The sequence below is a fragment of the Dermacentor andersoni genome, chromosome 7 (assembly GCF_023375885.2).
Source record: "Dermacentor andersoni chromosome 7, qqDerAnde1_hic_scaffold, whole genome shotgun sequence".
Lineage (NCBI taxonomy): Eukaryota > Metazoa > Arthropoda > Arachnida > Ixodida > Ixodidae > Dermacentor > Dermacentor andersoni.
Genome location: NC_092820.1, coordinates 167,994,088 through 168,014,856, shown reverse-complemented (window position 1 = coordinate 168,014,856; position 20,769 = coordinate 167,994,088). Strand labels below are relative to the sequence as shown.

The following is a 20,769-nucleotide window of genomic DNA, read 5'->3' as shown; positions in this document are numbered from 1 at the left end:
AGCGCAGGATTTGGCCGTGCCGGGAAACAAGCCTCAACCAGCTGTTGGAGTAACTATTAAAAACAAATAACAAAGCACAGAATTAAGGTGTTAATCTACCATGTCCAAAGGCAACGCACAGGCCATGGATTGGAAGAGCGTTCTCTCTCTCTCTATTTTTTTTTTTCCATTCCATTCTTATGGGAATGCAACGAATGCGACCGGGAATCGAACCCTGACCTTATGCTCAGCAGGAGGACGTCGCACAGCCACTGAGCCACCGCTGCTGGCAGTTGGTACTATTGGAGATCGGGACGGCTTGGGAGCACTTCGTTGCCAGGCCCATCTGAATAAGGACCAGTACCACTTCGTTTCACAATTATGTACGACAATGCAGTAGTGCATAGAAATAGTGTTCTAGCGACGGTCGTTACAATGCATGTGTCCTTTTTCGTGTGGTGCTGCGCGTCACACACTGCAGCACATATGTTCTCCTGACGTCCCGAGAACCGTTTCGAGCGCCATGGAGCGCCTCGTACTGTTCCCGCTTCAGCAGTAAATTATCATATATATATATATATATATATATAATTCCACTCAGTAGTTGCGCTTATCCATGTATTTGTTATGTATTATACATAATTTGGCGCCCGATCTACTATATGGCTTCAGTTTACTTAAGGCAAAATCTACCTTTGAGAAGTATGTCTTTTGGGATGCATTCCCAAACAAATGGTGTCTATCCGGGGTATTGGTTCACAGTGAGCTCGTAGTATTTTGTTCACCCGCCGAATGTCGAGACAAAGTCGGATTGCGTTGCCTGGCTTCTATTTTTTTTTTTTTTTTTTTGAAATCCCAACGATTGGTGACTGTGGCACGGACTTGTCGATAAGTCCTTGCTGAAGCAGTTATAGTCTTATTCGACGCAACGCCGTCAGCCGTGTCTCAAAGATGCACGTTTCGCGAAAAAAGAAAAAAAATTGGGGACACCTTACGCTTTGCGAACACCCTTCGCCTTCTTTCCAGGTCCTTGCGCTTCAAGGGCTCTGTTACGGCAGTAGTGCTTTAAGAATTTTTAGCCTGTGACCAATTTTATCGCATTGCAATTCTTTTACAATGTATCTTTCGCGTCCTTGGCACGCATCATAGGCATAGTCATTGTCATAGTTTTATTACATGTATTCTACCGCCTTTTAGGCCCCTTTACAGCCCTGTCACATCCCTTGTCCGTAACTTATAGATTCACATTGAACACATTCACATTGGCCTGGCGCTCTTTGGTCATACTTCACCCTTGCGCCACAAAACACTATATTCATAATCACCATCATCTTTCCAGAAGGAAGACGAACAACAAGAGAGAAAGCGAATCACAACGTTGCATCGGCGATCGCCCTCACCACACATTATCGGCGTTGTAAGCGACGAACAGGGCGAGGGACGCGGGCGGCAAGGTACATACACGAGGCAGAACATCGCCGATGACGCCGGGCCCCTATCTCGAATCTACCCCGTCTACGCTACCGGGATGGTTTACAAAGCAACGCTTCGAGCACCCCTCCATCATCATCACCTCGAATACGATCGCTACCGCCGCCGCTTGGCGGACAGATTGCGATCACAATGGGGGAGGGAGGCCTATGGGGAGGCTCTGCAGACTCGCTATAGAACGGAGCAGTGATGGACAGGCGATATAGGCGCCACCTCAGACTGCCCAAAGAATTTTATTTTCCTGTCGAGTAAAAAACTGTACAGCTATATATTATCCTACGGGAAATTTATATGTAAATTGTTTCTTTGCGGGACGGGGCGTGTATAGTTGATTAATGTACGGGCGCCTGAATATGACTAAGGCCATGTTACGAGATCGCAAGTTCGCACGGTGCCTACGGCCGCAGGGCTTACACAGCCTTACGCTTTAAATCAATTCTGTGTACACAATATATTCTACATTACGTACAGACAAACAAGAAACAAAATAGGGAGGCAAACCGCTCTATAATATGTCTACGCCCAATCCGTACATTCCACGGACTGGTGAAATAGATACCTAATCAAAAGCGTGGCAGTTTGGGCGAGTTGGTATGTCATGACTGTTTTAGGCTTGTAGCGCAGCTCAGGAAGAGCAAAAAAGGAAGGAGGTAGGGGTAATCAAAGGTAATCACTCTGTTTTCCGTTCCCTGTGATTACCCCTACCTCCTTCCTTTTTTGCTCTTCCTGAGCTGCGCTACAAGCCTAAAACAGTTAGATACCTAATGTTTTAGGGAGGGAAGAGCTACCGGTTAATTGCCACACGCCGTCTCTGCAGGCTTTCGCAGTGCTGCGCGGAACTAGACGAGAGAGCACGCCGAGCTTGCAGGCGCGCGTTACCGGCGCACCGCGCTCGAGGAGGGTTCCCCCCTCGCGCTCGCGAAACAGAGCCGGTCCTTCCCGGCGCGAGCGAGCGGTCGGACCCACCGACGACGACGATGATGACGAGCACGACAACGCCGGGAGAGACAGACAAGCGGCGCGTCCAGACCGGCGATCGCACCGGGCGGGCGACCGGGGCGCTAGGCCGGCCCGGCTTCATTGAGGACGCATGACTCACGGCCGCCGCCTGAGCCAGACGGGAGAGAAAAAACAAAGAAGAGAGAGAGAGAGAGAGCAGGGCAGCGACAATCGCTACAGTACGCGTCTATTGCTCCGCTGCAAGGCGGCGGCAGCGGCAGCAGCGAGCTTGTCTGTGCACAACGCAGGACCGGCATACACACACACACACACACACACACACACACACACACAGAGAGAGAGAGAGAGAGAGAGAGAGAGAGAGAGACGGGAGTACCCGTTGCGACGACCAAGCGAGACACGCTTTCCGAGCCGAGAGGAAGAGGAGGAAGTCGAGTGGATGGTCGGGGTGGGTGGGTCATTGTGAAACTCGCACGGACGGCGTTGTTCGCGCAAGCGTGCATATCGTATAATGCGGGGTGGGATTCGGCGCGAGCGCCAAACAGAAGCCACGCAGCCCCGATCACAATCGCCGGACGTCGGCGCCGGAGAACGCGCGACGCACCGTGCCACTACCATGCGCGGGACGGACACGACTCTCTTGCGAAGCGCGGCTGCAACAGTACGGCCGCCAGTCCAGCGCATGCCGGCAGCACGTGCACTTAGCGACGACAGGTGAACGAACAGCGCGCCGCGTATATGCTCGTCGACTGGCTCCGTGTTTGCGCGCACCCAGCCGCAAAACGCAACGGCATGCGCGAATGGTGCAGAGAGAGAGAGAAAGCCGCGAGCGCGGCGTGGTTTCGGTGAAAGCGGTGGCCATAAGGAAAAGTGGACTTCCTCCACAAAGCGCGAGCGATTGGCCTCGTTTATCCGTGCAGTCGCCGCACCACGCGAGCGAGCTGCTGGACGAGGGGCGATCCGCGCGAGTCGGGTCGAACGAAACACGAACGCTCTGATGTGGCAGCTGTCGACCCGTTTTTAGACGCACCGTTTGAGCTTCGTTATATATATATATATATATATATATATATATATATATATATATATATATATATATATATATATATATATATATATATATATATATATATATATATACATATATATATATATATATATATATATATATATTTCTGAAGGTGACGTCGCGATTGTGTGTCTATAAAACATCTGCGTCATGCGATAGAAAGGGACGGGGCGGACGAGATGCGTCGCAGCTGGGCCACGCAATGAGTCCAAAAGGGGGTAGAGATAACAAAAGAAAGGAAAGCTCGAATGAGCACTACAGGGACAGCGTAACGGGCATAACGAAAGGAAAAAGATAGGCTGCCTCTAATACATCGATATCGTAACTTTACTCCTAAGTTAGAGAAGTCAGGCAATAGTCAATATCTTCTAGCTCAGACAGCGTTGTATATATGTATATATGTAGGACGCGCGGAGCCCCGTAGAGGTTACCCGTAGTTCATTAACCTCACGTAGTGGCGAAAGAAGCGCGTCGCCTTTCGGACACGTGCCCAAGTTACGCAGGCCAAATCAGATGGTCGAGCAAAGTAGTCAATCTGCATATATAAACGCGCCATTGCCAAACTCGTTTCTCCTCTCCTCGCTGGCTGGACAACGTATTACAAAGCGGCCACGGAGATTCGGAGTATACAGCGCATGAAAACAAATATGTACAGCTTCCATTCTCGAGTACAGCGACCATGTACTTCTCAATTAGTACAGATTACCACACGCACTGTGAGAAGGCTGTGAGTTAGACCCGCGACCGCCGGTAACTACGCTGTCCTAACACCCTCCCTTCTTTCGTAAAGAATACGTGCAAACTTAAAACTTCTTACAATTATTATAGTAGGATACAACTTTTAAAAAAAAAAAAAAAAAAAAACAGCAGTTGGCAACCAAGGAACACGGACCGCGCCAGGTTGTTACTCCGCCAGCCAATCACAGGAGCAGACAAAATCGTCGACATTCGATCATTTCAAAATGGCGTCGTACTTTACACCTCCCGAGCGTCTGCTGTTCTTGAAGAGTCATTTCATCAGCGGAAGCGATGAGGTGTACAACACGCACTGACAAAGTATATGGAGTCTGAGCATTTCACTTTTCAAAACTCCGCGGTACAGTTCCATTTCACTGCTGAACCCGTTTTACTCATGCAACCTCCCTGCCAACTGAAGTGAATCTTGGCAATAAATAGTTGCAGCGAAGCAAGCGTTCTATTTCAGTTGAATAAATAATTAGGATTTCACCGTTCTCCTACAATGGACGAGTGAAAACGTACAAAATTACGAGCTTATAATTTTATTTCTGCGGTTACCGCCTAATTTAGGCAACAGGGAAAGTTTGAAGTACGAACTATTTGCAGCCTCGGGGAGGAACAGCGGCTGGCGGTTATGAGGGCGTGGGCGGGGCTTCACTGAAGACCTGAGTTGTATAAGACTATAGACGCCTAACCCTTAAAACTTGAAGACTAAAGATATTACCTATCGAAACTTAAGTGAGAAACCTTATACAATTGTCAAAAACGATGTTTTTTTAAAGTACTTAACCAAACCAATGAGGTTTCATGTGCAGAAGGATAGCGATTCGGCCTAATTATGCAGGGATACGTATCATAATAGAGTGAGGGATGGAGAAAGAAAGAAAGACCATTTCACACGTGCTTGCCTTAGCTATGCACAGTGTCTGCTGACTTCATACGACTGTTATTTGGCTAAATAACGAGCTCCTCAGTTCCACTCATTCCTCTCCCGCACTAGGTCACGTGCCACGCGTTGCAGGGGACATTCCGACGTTCAGCGGCAGGATATAAAACCAGTCATCGGAAATGGCCACCACAGCGGTATACGTGCAAAGTTTGCACCGCCCATTAAACGAGAGAAATGTCGATGAACCCACAGATGAACCCAAAGAGCATTCACATTCTTGAAACTCTCAATTGAACTCATTCTGCAAGCGGTGTACGCTGATTACTTAAATCTAATATTCCCACTCGCAAAAAAGCAATTCGCACAGACACGGGGGCTATTCTTATCGACCTCATTCTGATACCGCAGTAGATTGTATCAGCAGAGCGACTGCCAAGTTCGAATGCAGATTTTCGCGGCGCCAGTACCCCCCCCTCCCCCCCCCCCCTCGCGTTTAGGCAGCAGATACCGATTGCCCCAAAGTAGGGGGCAATCATTGTGCCGCTGTCGGGTCACAATGGAGACAGAAGGAAAAATACGATGATAATAATAACGAGCCGCTGTTTACGAGTTCGCGCGAGCGTTTTAAGCTTGGCTGTTGAGAAACGCGCCAAACAACAATGAGGCCACACCATTCGTTGTTGCTGCGCAAGTGTCTATAACGGAGAGAAAACAAAACTTTTCCGGCCCACTTTCCGTCGAGAAGTCTTTTCCACGTAGCCATGGCAACGGGCGCGGAAGACTAAGAAGCGTGCATAGGGAACGAAAGCAACGAGCGGCGGCTCTAAGCCGTAAACAAAGCTGACAGTTGCCGTCTCCAAGAGACCGGCAGAACAGAGCTCGCCGTGCAGAGGGAATGGTAGAGGATGGGGGAGGGGGGGAGGCGTGGTGGGTCCTTAGCCAAGCTCTAAGAGGGGGAGGGGGAGGGGGGCTTGCCACACACACACACACGCACACACCTGCGCGTACGCCAAGCCAAGTCCCGACGCACGTTTCCGCGTCTCACTTTGCGCAGCCAAGGTGACGTGCAAGTGTATCATCAGCAACCACAAAGAGCTCGTGACGAGCCAGCAATGCAGACAAATGGCAGAGAGAGAGAGAGAGAGAGAGGTCGCATGGAGAAAGCGGCATGTCGCACACGAGTGCGCTGACGAAACCAGGAACAGTGTGCCAAGCCGAGGAGTGGCGCGTGTCGGAACAAATTAGTGAACCGAAGCAAACAAACAATTCGATAGTCGTAAAAAACAAAACTTAAAGAACGACGAAACGAAAGAGACGAGAGTTGAAAGGGCGCCGCGTGACGCCCCCCATTCTCGTATAGTGCGTCACGTTCTACGACGTTCCTACGTCACGTTCCTCGAGGATGTTGGCGCAACTAGGGCGATCAGCCAGCACGCGGTCGTCCCCCAAGAACGCAAGGCGCTAGTTAAGAAAAGCAGCACTTGTAGAGAAGTTATTTGACGTTCAGTTAGCCAGCCAGCCAGCCAGAAATAAAATAAACAGGAGGTTTTAAGCGTGTTGAATACCGACAGCGTAATATGAGAAATAAATAAAAGAAAAGGTATGACGAAGTACGCAGGCCGTTAATTAGACTCCTTGCAGGGTAATTTGGATGCAGTCTAATAAAAGGAGGCACATTAGCGCAAACGCAGGACAAGGCACACATATACAGTCGGATAATCGTGTTAAAAAATTTAATTATAGGGTTTTACGTGCTAAAACCACTTTCTGATTATGAGGCACGCCGTAGTGGAGGAATTTCGGCCACCTGGGGTTCTTTAACGTGCACCTAAATCTGAGTACACGGGTGTTCTCGCATTTCGCCCTCCATCGAAATGCGGCCGGGATTCGATCCCGCGACATCGTGCTCAGCAACCCAACACCATAGCCACTGAGCAACCACGGCGGGTGCGGACAATCGTGTTCACTTACGCTACTCTTGCATTGGAGATGGCAGATATCCGTTTGAAAGGCAGCGGTATTAGAGTGGTCGAACTATTATACCAGATACACCTACGTAACATTTTACGTGCAATCAGACCATTGCAGCACATCTCATTCTCTGCGATCACTATTGCAGAACGTCTACAGCAAGTCTTCGTATAGAGCTGAATTAATTCTTCCTAGATAACAGCGAATGTTAAAGCGGCCCGAAGGCGCGATCTGTCCGTCAAGGAATCTTTATCGCCAGACCATTCGGTGACCACAGGACTTTTGTTTGGAGACGCCGAGATGATTGATCCTTGTTATCTCATTTTGTCGTCGTAGGTGAAAAAGTTCTGAAGTATGTACCCTTTCGACAACTTGACTGCACCTCTAAATTCCTGGTATTACCTGGAAGCCTCCTATTTTGGACGCTGTTATAGTGATGTTCACTTGACCATTAAGGAATTTTTACACGTTTCCAGGCGATCTCCTAGATAAATTCTTAGCACATTGTGCTATTTTCCGTTCCTTCCATCCTTCTCCTATTGATTCGGCTACGTTCTGGTAAGAACAAGATGTCTTATTCAGTTCCACGCAACGATTTGCCAATTCAATATAATGCGTACGCATTATATTGAATTGCATTCACCACCTTCGAACGTCACCCAAGCTGCCGGGAGCGACTACAGTTCATGGCGGCGCCGTCCTCAGCTATCGCGGTGCATAATTCGAAGGTGCGAGGACACTTGCTAATTTTAAGCACGCGCAGCCAGGCCGCACCCAAGAGAAAACGCCGCGAATGGCACTCGACGAAAGGCCGTGCGCGGCAAGTGTCTCTCTTGGAAGCTAGGCGTCCCCCCTCCTATCCCTTCTTTTCTTTCCTGGCGTGGTTTAGTGAGTACATTGTTTATGTTAAGCACGCTGAAACAATGCGCTTTAGGCTGACCATGTATTGAAGGACGCAAGCTCACAGCAGCTCGAATGAAAAAAAGAAAAAGGAATGAAAAGCATACATAAAAGGAACCAACGGAAGGAGAAAAAACAGAAACAGAGTCGGTCTGGGCGTCCAAGTGCAGGCGCATCGCGTGTGGGACGACGACATGTCCCTTCTGTCCTTGTCAGCTATAGGAACCCTGACGCTTCTGTCCTTGTCAGCTGGAAGCCTTTCTTGCTTGATTCGCACTACTACACGCGCACGCCGTTCGTTGCGATGGATTAAACTGTGCGGGAAGCAGGAATGAGAAGAAAAAAACAAAACAAACAGGGAGAGTGCTGGAAGCGTGTTGCACAGACAACGTAGTGTCTCAATGTCCGGTAACGTTCCTAACCCACTCCTCCGCAGTGAAGAAAAGAAAGAAAGAAGAAAGAAAAGGGACCATGGCCAACGCTCCCGTACGTCCTTGCTCTTCGCCGTTCACAACGGCCCGATGACCTGCGCCGTTGTGATTCCAGACAAGGGAAGGAACGCCTTTCCGTCGTCCTTCTGTCGCGCGGCCAGACGCGGGCCAGACGTCGTGGCCGCCGAACAGCCCTAGACGTACTGCGCCAGCCAGCGGAAGCCGTCGCCGTACCCCTGCCTCCGCAGCACGCTGCACATGAACGTCTCGAGGGGCCGCACCTCGCCCAGCTCGGCCCGGGGCACGCTGCCCTTTCCCGTGACCTGCGCCTGGAGCCCGAAGAAGGAGCGCAGCTCGTGCTCGCTCGCCGCCCCCGGCTTGTCGATCTTGTTGCCCAGCACGAGCACGGGGCACCCGGCCAGCTGCTCGTCGGCCAGCAGCGCGTCCAGCTCGGCGCGGGACTCGGCGAAGCGCTCGCGGTCGTGCGCGTCCACCAGGAACACGACGGCGTCCACTGCCGGGAAGTAGTCGCGCCACACGCGGCGCGCCTGCACGTGGCCGCCCAGGTCGAACGTGGTGAAACGCGCGTTGCCCACGCGGAGCTCCTCCGAAGTTGGGTGCAGCGTGGGCACGTGCTGCGCCATGCGGTCCTCCCGCAGCATGTGCAGCAGCGTCGTCTTGCCCGCGTTGTCGAGGCCCAGGAAGAGCAGCTTGCCGCCCTTCTGCCAGATGCCCAGGTACGAGAGCGCGTCGCTCAGCCACTCCAGGACGAACATCTCTGTACGGCGATATGGTCGCGGACGACTGACGTTATCGCAAGAAAGGGGGGGGGGGGGGGGGGGCGTAGACGGATCGCAAAGTTTTCCTCGGGTTCGAGATACGGGGACACGAAAACAGACAGATGGCCCGCCACGCGCCTTCGGCACGAACCCCCGAGACAGCGAGGCTGGCTGATTGGTCGACCCGAGGTGACATGGCTCGACCCACTATACGAGTCCACGAGTCGGACGGTGTGGCAGAAAAATAAAACTAAAAAGAATTTTTGCAAATTAGAGATTATGATGATGATGATCAACTATGACGTGTACCCGCAAAGGGAGACGACATGTCAACGATCGGACTACGTACGGTAGGGAGAAACATAAGACAAAGATGTGCTCATTAAGGAGAGAAGTGAAAAATGTTTTAAAAGACGCCACAAAAACAAGAACAGAGCGTAACTAGGCAGTCAGACTCAGCAAAACAAAATTATTAAAAGTGTAAGAATGAGGGATAAGGAACTAGGATAAGTTCATTGCATGTGAATTAATCAGTAAAGAGAAAAGAAGAGAAAAATAAAACATCAAAGAATAAGAGAAAAAATACCAAACATTAAAATAATAATCTCTCTATCTCTCTTTTTTTTAATTTATTACGTAAAAAGATCGAATACATATATCCGATCAATCGCCCCGAGATGATGATGCGACTGGCCGGGTCCTGCGAGCTGGCGACGAGGACCGTGGCGCGGAGGTTGGTTCGCGAAACTCGCCTAGGCTTTCCCTCGTTCTAACTTTCAAAGATGCATGGAAAAATAGCACGAGAACGTCCCATGGTATGTATCAACCGCAAGAAGCATTCCTCTTTATTTAGAAAAGGCAGTAGCGCAGCTAAAATAACTTATATATACAGCCTCATCATACAGCACTGTAAGTATTCGGTTTGCATGACGATAAGCATGTCCTCCACCAAGTGTTGCGTACACAAAGAAAAAGATATGCCACGACACACGCGGTGTTCCTACCCGCCAGTAGGCGTCGACACCAAAGCCAAGCAAGCAACGGCGCTGTTGCTTACCCCCCTCCTCCTCCCCCCCCTCAAAAAAGAAAAAGAAAAAGAAAAACGAGAGAAAAATTACGACGACGGCTTGGAGCAAACTGAACCGAATGTTCTGAAAAATACACACACGCATACTCTTGCGAAACGCGACTCGGAGCACACGATAACAAGCACGCTTTTGAGAAGTTCTGCAACGGCGGGAAAGCACACAAGAACTGGAAGCGGGCAAGAATAGAAAGCATGAAACTGTCTAGAGGGAGATGAAGCAGAGCAGACTAGGTTTCCCGCATCTTTATGTCTTCACGCACACGCGCACGTACACAATATATAGGGTGTCCCAGCTAACTTTGGCCATGCTCTTCAACAAAAAAATGATTGACAAAACACGGTGCAAGACACGATTCTAAGACCTATGGTGTTCGGTCGTCAGAACTCTGACGACCGAACACCATAGGTCTTAGAATCGTGTCTTGCACCGTGTTTTGCCTCTTTCTTTTCTTTTTCCGTTGAACAACTTGATTAAAGCAAGCATATATATATATATATATATATATATATATATATATATATATATATATATATATATATATATATATATATATATGCTTGCTTTAATCAAGTTGAAGTGTGGGAGCCAGAACTACTTCGTTATAACGAGGTTTGACTTAGCCTATATTCATTCTAGGGTACTTCGTTTAATGTATCCTCTTGCCGTGCGATTCTTGGCATGTCCCCAATGGTCGGTTCAGGCCACGCCTGAGCATCATCATAATTATCAATAACAGCACAGCCGCAGTCGTGTATTCACGTATATATGCGGCTTCCTGGCGACAGTGGCTCTCTTCGGATAACACAGATGTTGCGATAAATGCGCGGCCGGTACGCAAGTTGTCGAGCACATTTTCGATAAGCGTATTCAACAAACACTAAGAGCGGGTATGAACGAATCCCACAGGAAATTTGTCGCTGACATAAGCATAAGAGTACGTATACGCTTTATTCAACTTTTTTTTTTCCTACACGACTTGGACATGCATTCCAACAGCATTTTCATCGTCACAAATGATATGCTTACTTGCATATTTGATATTACTTTCGGGCGAAATATTTCCAGCGGATTCATAATAAAATTTACTGGTTTTCGAACGTTGTCTAAGTGCAATATTTCAAATAGCGACAGTGCTCTGGTTGAAGAGCTCAACGAACACGTCGCTTTGCCAAATATAGACAACGGAGGAAGGAGGCTTGGAGGTGTGAGAGAGGGAGAAAAGAGTCGAGGGAGAGGGCACGCCGAAGGTACGAGGCATGCACCGATAATATCATTGCGCAGCGAAACATAGTTCCGGGTGTAACTGTCCGTTTCTTATGTCTGATTACTGGCGGGATTAGAGAGTTAAATTTTGGCGTAATACATGATACGTTACAGCAATACGTGACATATCAGAACTTTTGCGCAAGCACGTCGCAAACCGCCAATTACTGTCGCTGTGAGCAGACGACGCGGCGCGGATGAACACATCTCATGGGGCATTCGGCCTTCTCATTGGCTAAGGGGTCCCGCATCTTCCGCAGTGTTGCGAACGACTTGTGAGATGGAGTGTAGTGTATATGCTATACTCGTGGGCCGTATACAGTTCTAATTCTATGGGATGCGCACCGGCAGGCAGAGCGACAGCCCCGCCAAGGCCTCGAAGCCGCGGGCAGCTGCAATTTGCTACGGTGCGCTCAACTCGCCGACGAAGACAAAACAAAACAAAGCGCGCATTGATAGATCGCACCACCGTCGAACCCCACGGCGGTAGCAGCAGCAACAACAAACCGTGAACAGGCAGCGACGGCGCCCTACGTCGCCGCTTGGTTCAGTCAACACGAGAGCCGGTGTTTGTTACAAGCCGAACAGGGTACGGAAAAAATTTTATATCCGAGCAAAGTCCATAACCGCCGCGGCTGTTGGGGCATCCAGTGTGCCATCGACGTCACCACCAGCCGCACGAGGACGCAGTCCTTTCAAACACCCGCCCATCATGACCTAAGCGGGGAAAGCACACTAAATTACTGCGTTCGAGCGAATAAAGGATTGGCTGGCTTGGACGCGAATGAAGCTGCGCGTTTCGTTCTCTCGAGACGCAGCGCAGATGACCGCCGTGATAGAAAGTTACTGTTCGGCAAGGTGCACATTTAAAGAGAACACCTGTTTATAGTAATCGGCTACAGCCGATTAAAGCTGAATAACGGCACGAAGGCTTGCACACTGCTTTTCAATGGGTAGACGTCAACCGAACACGTTCTATATAACTCTTTGTTTGTCTCGATTAACAGAAGTGCTTCACTTAAATTATCTTTATTGCAAGATGTTCCTCTGTAAAAGCAGACCGTACTATACATTCAGTGACCACAAGTTTCTGTAGTTGTGCCCTGGAACTCAAGATTTTAGGCACAATGTACTAAGGGAGGCCATATGCTCAAGCCTCCTATTCCAGATACCCGCTCGTGTTACGGACAACAAATGCGCAATCTCAATGCTGCAGATACCTGCGTCACTCGGGACTGCATCATGTCTGTCCTCGTCAACGCCAGTGGAAACAAACGACAACGTCACATAGTAGCATAGGGGTTACGAGAGGCGACGCGTAGTGCAAACGAATGAATTTTCATACTAGCCTTTGTAGCAGCTTCTTTTGCAACCATTCTTTTCCTCCGATTCTATTCGTTTCTTATCGTGCGTCTCGCCAAGTGACCGATCCTGGCAATAATGAAAGCCACATCCACTCCCACCTCTCCACGGATGCTGCCAAGTGACGTTTATAACGAAATGTCACCGCACCTCAGACTCGTTACAACGAAGCTACATGGCCGCGCTCTGCTCCATCTTCACCGTGGCGCGGAACACTCGACACACAACCGCTGCCGCCGGAGGCACAAGCCAAGACCTGAGGGGACAGTGGGGTCTGATTGAGCTGCCTGTCGCAATCAGGCCCTTGAGTCACTCTCTGGGAGAATGGGGGGGCACCGTCCAGCGCCTTCAGGAAGTGTCTCCGAGTCTCAGCGTTCTTCACTCTTTGTTCTTTTTTTGTTCATGCTTGTGCAAGCACGTTGCCAATTTGGGCACGCACACACCGTGCCTGCTGCGCTCGTCAAACGTAGAGACAAAGAAAATAGCCGTTTCGCGTACACACATATAGGAGCGGCCTAAGAGACAACGGTGCAAAAATTAGGGGAGGTCGGGGCAGCGGACACCACGCGTCCCGCCCATTGATGGAGCGCACCCCTCGCAGTTGTCTACCCATTGAAGAGCGCGCACCTTCCCTCCCCCCTCTCCCTCTCTCTCTCTTTGCCGCTATCGCAGCAACAGCAGTACCCTCGGGCGGTTGGCTCCTCGCCTTCCCGCCAATCCAAGTTAACACGTGCTCGAGAATAGGACAGAACACCACGACGAAGCGGTGTAGGAGTGGCGGTGTTTTTGTTTCCGCTTCTCGGCGAGGGTGCTCTTGCGAAGGTAAAAAAAAAAGAAAAGAAAAAAAGAAATACATAGGCAGGACGACAAGGGGGGTTGCGGCGCCGAGGCCAACGCGAGGGCGTTCCTCTCCTGGCGCTGGCGGCTGACCGACCAGCAGCAGCTAACGGCCTCAGCGATCCTCGGGCAAATAACACACGCAGCAGCTGCTTGAATGCCGTCCAAGCGAGCAGTGTGGGGCGGGTTGCGGAGTCTCGAAGCGTCGCCAGGAGAACGGCCGCTCGGCCCCCCCCCCCGAGCGAAGGCCTTTCTCTCTCTCCCCCTCCTTAGGTGGGTCGCTCGTGCGCAAGAACTGCGGGCCGATTACCTCTGCACGCGCGGGCTCGCTGGCACCGCGCCTAGGGCTACACGGCCGCAGGGCGACAGCACCGAAAGACGCGGGGTCACCGAGCGGTTATGCGGACGATATACCGAAAGACGCAATTTGGCCCCCTAATTAGTGTTCAATGTATCGTAGCTTATGTGCCTCAAAAGTCTCCAGTTAAAGGGACACTAAAGGTTACTATGAAGTCAAGTTAAAGTGATAAAGCAATGCTCTAGAACGTCTAAGGCGTCAATATAATCGCGAACAGAGCTTTAGTAACCGAGAAATTGAGGTAAATGCATGGAGGAAGGAAACTGAGCAGAGGCCCTACCGCCTTCGTGCGCTAGGAGAAAAGTGTGGAGGAAATGACGTAGTTGGTTCTCCTGTTTTTGCTGTTTTTTTTTTGTTTCTTTGCTGTAGCGGCCACGCCTTTCGGGCCACAATGGCGGCTTTGTTATTGTTCTGTGCGCTCACACGTGTTGCGCCGTAGGTTTCGTACCGTGGCAAAGGCACTATGCGGGCAGGTTTGCGTTGGTCTCCGTGTTTTGCTGCGCTGCGTTATCTGGACCGTGCTCTACCGAATGTTGCTGTGGCCAGGTGGGACAGGAGCAACTAAAGTTCGTGAAATGAACGCGCATGCGACGCTGGACGCAATGTACCGCGCCACGGCAATGGCAACGGACGAAGGAATATCCGCGGGAAATTTTGCCCTCTTTGGCGGAATCCTGCTAACGTGCTAACGATTGTTTAGTATTGCTGCGGAGCGCACGGGTCCGAGCAGCACAGTTGCGCGCAGCGCGGCGTGGTCTCGCGAGAAATGTAAACAAGAGAGGAGAGGTGGCCCGATAGGCGGAGCAACGCCATGAGCAACGCCAACTTCCGGCTTCACTTTAGCTTCACAAAGAGTGACCTCAGGGCCTCTCCTGAGTTTCTTTCCTCTGCGGGTAAATGCATGACACGATTTGAGACCCCCCTGCGACATTCCGGTACTAGCCCGATGACGAAGCACTCTTTATCATAATTTATGTCACTAGTACTCAACTACTCGTATTAAAAAGATAATTTATTAGGTTATAAGACGGAAGAAAATTATACTTGTCCACTTCTGTTCGATTCTAAGAAAAAAATAACATTTTGACGTTACCCTTCAGTAGTGTGTGGGTGGTCGAAATACTTCTTATGCCAGAAGGCACGCTGTCACAAAAAAAAAAAAAAAAAGTTTCGTTTCGCTCGACTCTGCGCGCTCGACTCTGCGCTGCGCGCGCTTTGGAGTTTCAATTGTTTCGTTATCGCGTCGTGCTGCGCTGGTTCTGCTGGCTCGCGAAACTTGCATTTGGAACAAGCAGCGAAAATGCCACGTCCATGTGATGTTGTGGGATGCGCGAACGGTCCGCGGAACTTGGCCAAGGGCAGTGGCAGCGGCGAATCCAACGTTACTTATCACTGTGGGCCAACGAGTAAACCTCTCCGTTCGAAGTGGTTAAGTGCCGTACCTCTGCCACGTCGCGTTGGCAAAGAGCCGAAAAATCGCATAGTGTGCTCGCTGCCCTTTCGTACAGAGGATTACGAGTTCAGCGCCGACTTACTGAAGTCGTGTGGAGTGCCTTTCAAAGCAATGATTTCCCGTAGCGCTGTTCCGTCGGTCTTGCCTGCATTCTCCGAAGCGCAAGAACAACTGCAGGTCGAAGACGGGACAAGTGCAGCATTTGGTTTTCACGAAGGAAAAGCTACAAATGGTGCGAATATGTAGAGCCATGACATACAGCTGCCGTCGTAGTAGAACGCAACGACGCCGGCAGCGCGAGCCTTCAGCAGTGTAAGATTTGGCGGTCGTAGCTGTAGAGATGAACTTGGGACGACAGGGCTAGGCGAGCAGGATTTAATTGCAGGATTTACATTTAAAGCATGACATACATTGGCTGGGTAGCGCGTCTCCCATATGGAGCCCGCAAAACTAACATACAGCAAACAGTTTACGAGCACACAGCTCACTAGTACATTTCGAGTACGACAGAGCACTCAGCTCCCGACAACGATCACGACACGAGCACTCCTAGCAGCCGGCAAACGCTGCTTATAAGCTCTCCGCTTGACGTCATAGTTCGACGTCATCGTTCGGACGAGGACGGAGCAGGAATGGTCGGGAAGGTTCGTCCAAGCATTGTAAACTTGCCGCCGCCCCGCACTAAGGCTTCGGAGTCAACGACCTAGGGGAGTCGTTCCGCAGTGTCGTTTACGCCCACACACACGCAAACACACAGGTGCGAACTCATACACACAAAGGCTCCGGAGTCGACGACCGAGGGCTTCGTAGAACCGTGCTCCGTCTCGGGTGGTGCGGCCAAGTACCAATTTCCGGAGTTGATCGTGCGCCACGTGGCGGCCTGCCGACCGCAGCTCTCGGAAGGGCGCTTCGACTGGTGGGCTCGGAACGCGTGCAGCGGGCTGAAAGCTGGCACGTTGCCACCCCGTATGGCCATTCTTAACAGCTCCTCCATGGCCCGGAAAATCTCGCCTGGCCAGTGCAGGCAACCGCTGGGCAGGAAGAGAATGGCTGGCGAGCAAGATGATGGCTTTGCTCTCTGCAACCCCTGCGTACTTGGAATGCCTTCAACCATCTTACAAAAAACTGGCACAGAAGAGTCGACCCGGCAACACAATACCGCTCAGCGTTCAAACGCCCGGAATTAGCTGCTAACCCACCAGGCTTCCTATCACAATTTCCATGCAAGTCACTCAACTTGGATCCCAAATTTTGCCCCAAAATTTCGTGCCGCCAAAGCGAGCGTTCACGTTCCTCCTGAGTTTGACCAAACCCGACCGTCGCGCTGCACAAGAGTAAAGGTTTACGCAGAATTAAACCGAAGCCTTTCAAACACCAATACTCAAACATAACTTCAGCAGCCTAACTTCGCGAACAGCCTGTTCCTACCCTATCACAGTGGCGTACTTATCTCATGTATTGCTGCCACTGAACCGTCTGGCCAACTCCACAGGTACGTCATCACAGACGCGCTAAGTTTGAGGTCCCTATTCCGAACACGTGCTTGCATCTTACAAAGTTTTCATCACGCTGACTAACATTTGTTCCTTTAGTCCACACAGGACACGTTCCTTAAATAAACAACCAAACTTGCGTAACTTACGCAACACAGAGGAACCTTTAAACAAATGTGTCTTCTAATAACTAGCTCTTCGCACGCGTACTAGAGAAGTCAGAATACGGCTACCTTCGACACACACGAGCAACCCAGTCATAAACGTTCTGCTTCCTTCCGTCCACACAGGACACGCGCTAATGGACTTAAGAGCTCTTCTCAGTGCAAATCGTGCACTTACTGAAAATCTACGCGGTTAACCTTAGAAAATAAAAAAACGTTTATAAAAAAAAAAGAAGGTTAACTAAAACACACGCGCGTTACGATAGGCCTCTCAACAATAACCTTGACACTCAGGTTATTTACACACACAAAAAAAGAAAGCCTATATACTTATTAATGAACACCTCGCGAGACTACAGGTTGACTTAAAACGCGTCTTTCAAATCTCGAGCTCCTCAAACAAAACATAAACAGAGCTCATACCTTACTTTTTGAAAGAAATCCTAGTCTCAAATCGCGAAAATCTGCAAATGTTCACAAATAAAACAAAACAACATGTTTCTACGGAAGGGCTCTTGGCCTCCCTTTCCAAACGCTTTCGTCTGACTCATACTTTCAGTCGGACCCGAGGTGGCCGCGGTTTGAAAGCTACTCTGGCTATCGGGGAACAACAAAAGGGCTGACTCACTATCAGCTCCCCCAAGACGTTACGGTCTCCTGCCAATTTGCGTCCTCGCGCCCCGCTTTCAACATGACCTCGACTGACCGCGTCGCTACTCCCCACCTGGTCTCGTCTTGCCACTTTGCGCTTCTTTGTACTGCACGCTGAGCTTCGAAGAGAACGACGGAACGACGAGGAATTTGACTGCCCCGTGCCCTTTGACCGGTGGCTCGAACGTTTTCGATGCGTCAACATCGTCAGTGACGACCGCACCTTTTTCCTCGCGCCCTGCCCTCTTGGGTCTCTCGCCATCTTTGGCGGCGCTACATTAGTTACCGTCTTTCGGTCTTTACGGCGCTTCTTTCTGCGGCGCTTTCTCCTCGAACTCTCTTTCATGTCGCCTTCTCGTGCCTTGTGCTGGCCGGTACACATTTCGTCGGCCCGGATCGGTCTCTTACCCGTACAGTCTGAGTGATTTACATTAAAATCTACTCTCACTTTGCCTCGACTGGCGGACAGCTCAACCGACTCTGGCACAATGCAGCAGGCTTTACTCGAGTTAGACAACTCGCACTCTTGCGAACTGCCCTCTACTACATTGCCCAGCTCACGCTGTGCATCTGCACACAGCCCGTCCGTATCGATCGCTGTCTCACGCGCACAGTCCGAATGATTAATAACTGAATCATCCCTATCTAGGCTATCTAGACTGGCGGAGAGCCGCACCGATCCCTGAACAATGCAGTTGTTCTCTCGTGAGCTACGGAGCTCGCCACCCCGAGAACTATTCTCAACTGCATCGTCCAGCTCGCACTTCACTTCTGCACGCAGATCTGACCTGACATGGGTGCTCGCGTCTGTCAAGTCCGTAGTATTCTGTACCTCGCTAACGACCTCGCTACCATGAGATGCGACGCACACGCGCGGTAACTGTGCCAATTTGTTCGCAGCTGGCCTAGCTGTCTCTACAGTCATCTGTTGGCACAGCACCTCGTCGCTCTCACTCTGGCCTTTACCGGCCTCTGCTGCCACTATGGCTTCGTTAACTGCTAGCACTTCGAGTTCACTTGTGATCGTGCTGCTACTCTCACAGGTACTACTACTTTCCTCGGCTTTTGAACAAAATCTGCTGTCTACTTCCTGCCACTTTCGCTGCGTCCAGCTTACAGATTTCTCCAGCCGCTGTTGACTTCGCTCGATTGACTGCTCAATACATTGTATCTCTTTGTTCAATGCATCAATGTACCGCCTCGTTACTTCTGTTAGGCCTTCTTCCTGTGTAATGCTTTTCAGTTCCTGCCTAGCTTTTTCCTGTTCTTGCTCAAATTCTTTCTGTTCTTGCCTAATTGCTTCCTGTTCTCGCTTCTTACTTAGAATTCGTTTGCCCATTTGCTCTATGAATTTCAAATCATTCTCACTTTCGAGAATTGTCTTACGAATTTCTGATTCCGTCAAGTCCTCCTCTACGTTTACCTCTATCTCCTCACACAACCACAACAGGTCAGCCCTCGTCAAACACATTAGGACCATGGTCGCTACTTTAAGCTTTGGCTCTGCTGTCACACAATACTTGTTGCGATACCCACGCAAATCAAATTACAAGTAAAAGATCCCAGCGAATCAAATCCAAAAACACAGTGAAACTGAAGCCTGGTAAATCTTACAGCCAAAACCAAACGCTTACCCACTGAAGCAGCACCATATCACCAGTCCTTCCCCGCCGTACCAGTCAGTTGCAAGAGGTGGTCAATCTCAAGTCGCCTCCAACTTGATCAGGATGCCGGTCGGTCACCATGTGCCAACGTCCGTCAGCTGCCGTTGCTGTCTCCGAGTCGTAGGCCGATTTACGAGCCGCAGGCCGATCCCTCCGCTGCCAACCAGTTGTAGGATTTGGCAGACGTAGCTGAAGAGATGAACTTGGGACGACAGGGCTAGGCGAGCAGGATTTAATTGCAGGATTTACATTTAAAGCATGACATACATTGGCTGGGTAGCGCGTCTCCCATATGGAGCCCGCAAAACTAACATACAGCAAACAGTTTACGAGCACACAGCTCACTAGTACATTTCGAGTACGACAGAGCACTCAGCTCCCGACAACGATCACGACACGAGCACTCCTAGCAGCCGGCAAACGCTGCTTATAAGCTCTCCGCTTGACGTCATAGTTCGACGTCATCGTTCGGACGAGGACGGAGCAGGAATGGTCGGGAAGGTTCGTCCAAGCATTGTAAACTTGCCGCCGCCCCGCACTAAGGCTTCGGAGTCAACGACCTAGGGGAGTCGTTCCGCAGTGTCGTTTACGCCCACACACACGCAAACACACAGGTGCGAACTCATACACACAAAGGCTCCGGAGTCGACGACCGAGGGCTTCGTAGAACCGTGCTCCGTCTCGGGTGGTGCGGCCAAGTACCAATTTCCGGAGTTGATCGTGCGCCACGTGGCGGCCTGCCGACCGCAGCTCTCGGAAGGGCGCTTCGACTGGTGGGCTCGGAACGCGTGCAGCGGGCTGAAAGCTGGCACGTTGCCACCCCGTATGGCCATTCTTAACAGCAGCAGGTCACGTTCATCAGTGCTTAAATCGCTGAAGTCGAGCCCAGCATCGCAAGCCAATGTGTCGTTGTCAGGGTCGTCCATTGCAACGAGCGTCAAAGTTGGCGTCATAAAATAAAGAACCAGCTTATCGTTGCGCGCTTTCCCTTCCCCTAGCCACCATAGTACGGTGGCTAGCGTAACCATAGTTCCGCTTTCGCGCTGCTGTCGGCTCTGTCTTGGCTGTTTCTGGCCGCGCGTTTGCGTTTTGCGCAAAAAAGCCGTAGCGCCATCTGCGGGCGCCGTTTTACTCACCGACGGCGCAACTTCACTATGAGACCATGACGTCACCACTCCTCGATCGGAGGGCGGGCGTTTTGAACTGCGCTAGAGGTATGCGGACGCTTC

General features: G+C 50.5%; 2 protein-coding genes across 12 annotated transcripts in view; both read right to left on the bottom strand.

The window, feature by feature from the left end:
- LOC126533064 (MAP/microtubule affinity-regulating kinase 3-like) overlaps positions 1 to 20,769 on the bottom strand; it is a 153,362-nt gene that overhangs the window by 96,830 nt on the left and 35,763 nt on the right. The gene's annotated exons all lie outside the window — the stretch shown is intronic.
- Positions 7,886 to 9,256, bottom strand: LOC126533068 (uncharacterized). The gene has a single exon (XM_050180285.3). The coding sequence runs from the start codon at positions 9,202 to 9,204 to the stop codon at positions 8,623 to 8,625; it is 582 nt and encodes a 193-aa protein (XP_050036242.2). The 5' UTR covers positions 9,205 to 9,256; the 3' UTR covers positions 7,886 to 8,622.

Excerpts from the sequence above, each read along its gene's own strand:
- LOC126533068 (XM_050180285.3), bottom strand. The coding sequence starts at position 9,204 with ATGTTCGTCCTGGAGTGGCTGAGCGACGCGCTCTCGTACCTGGGCATC.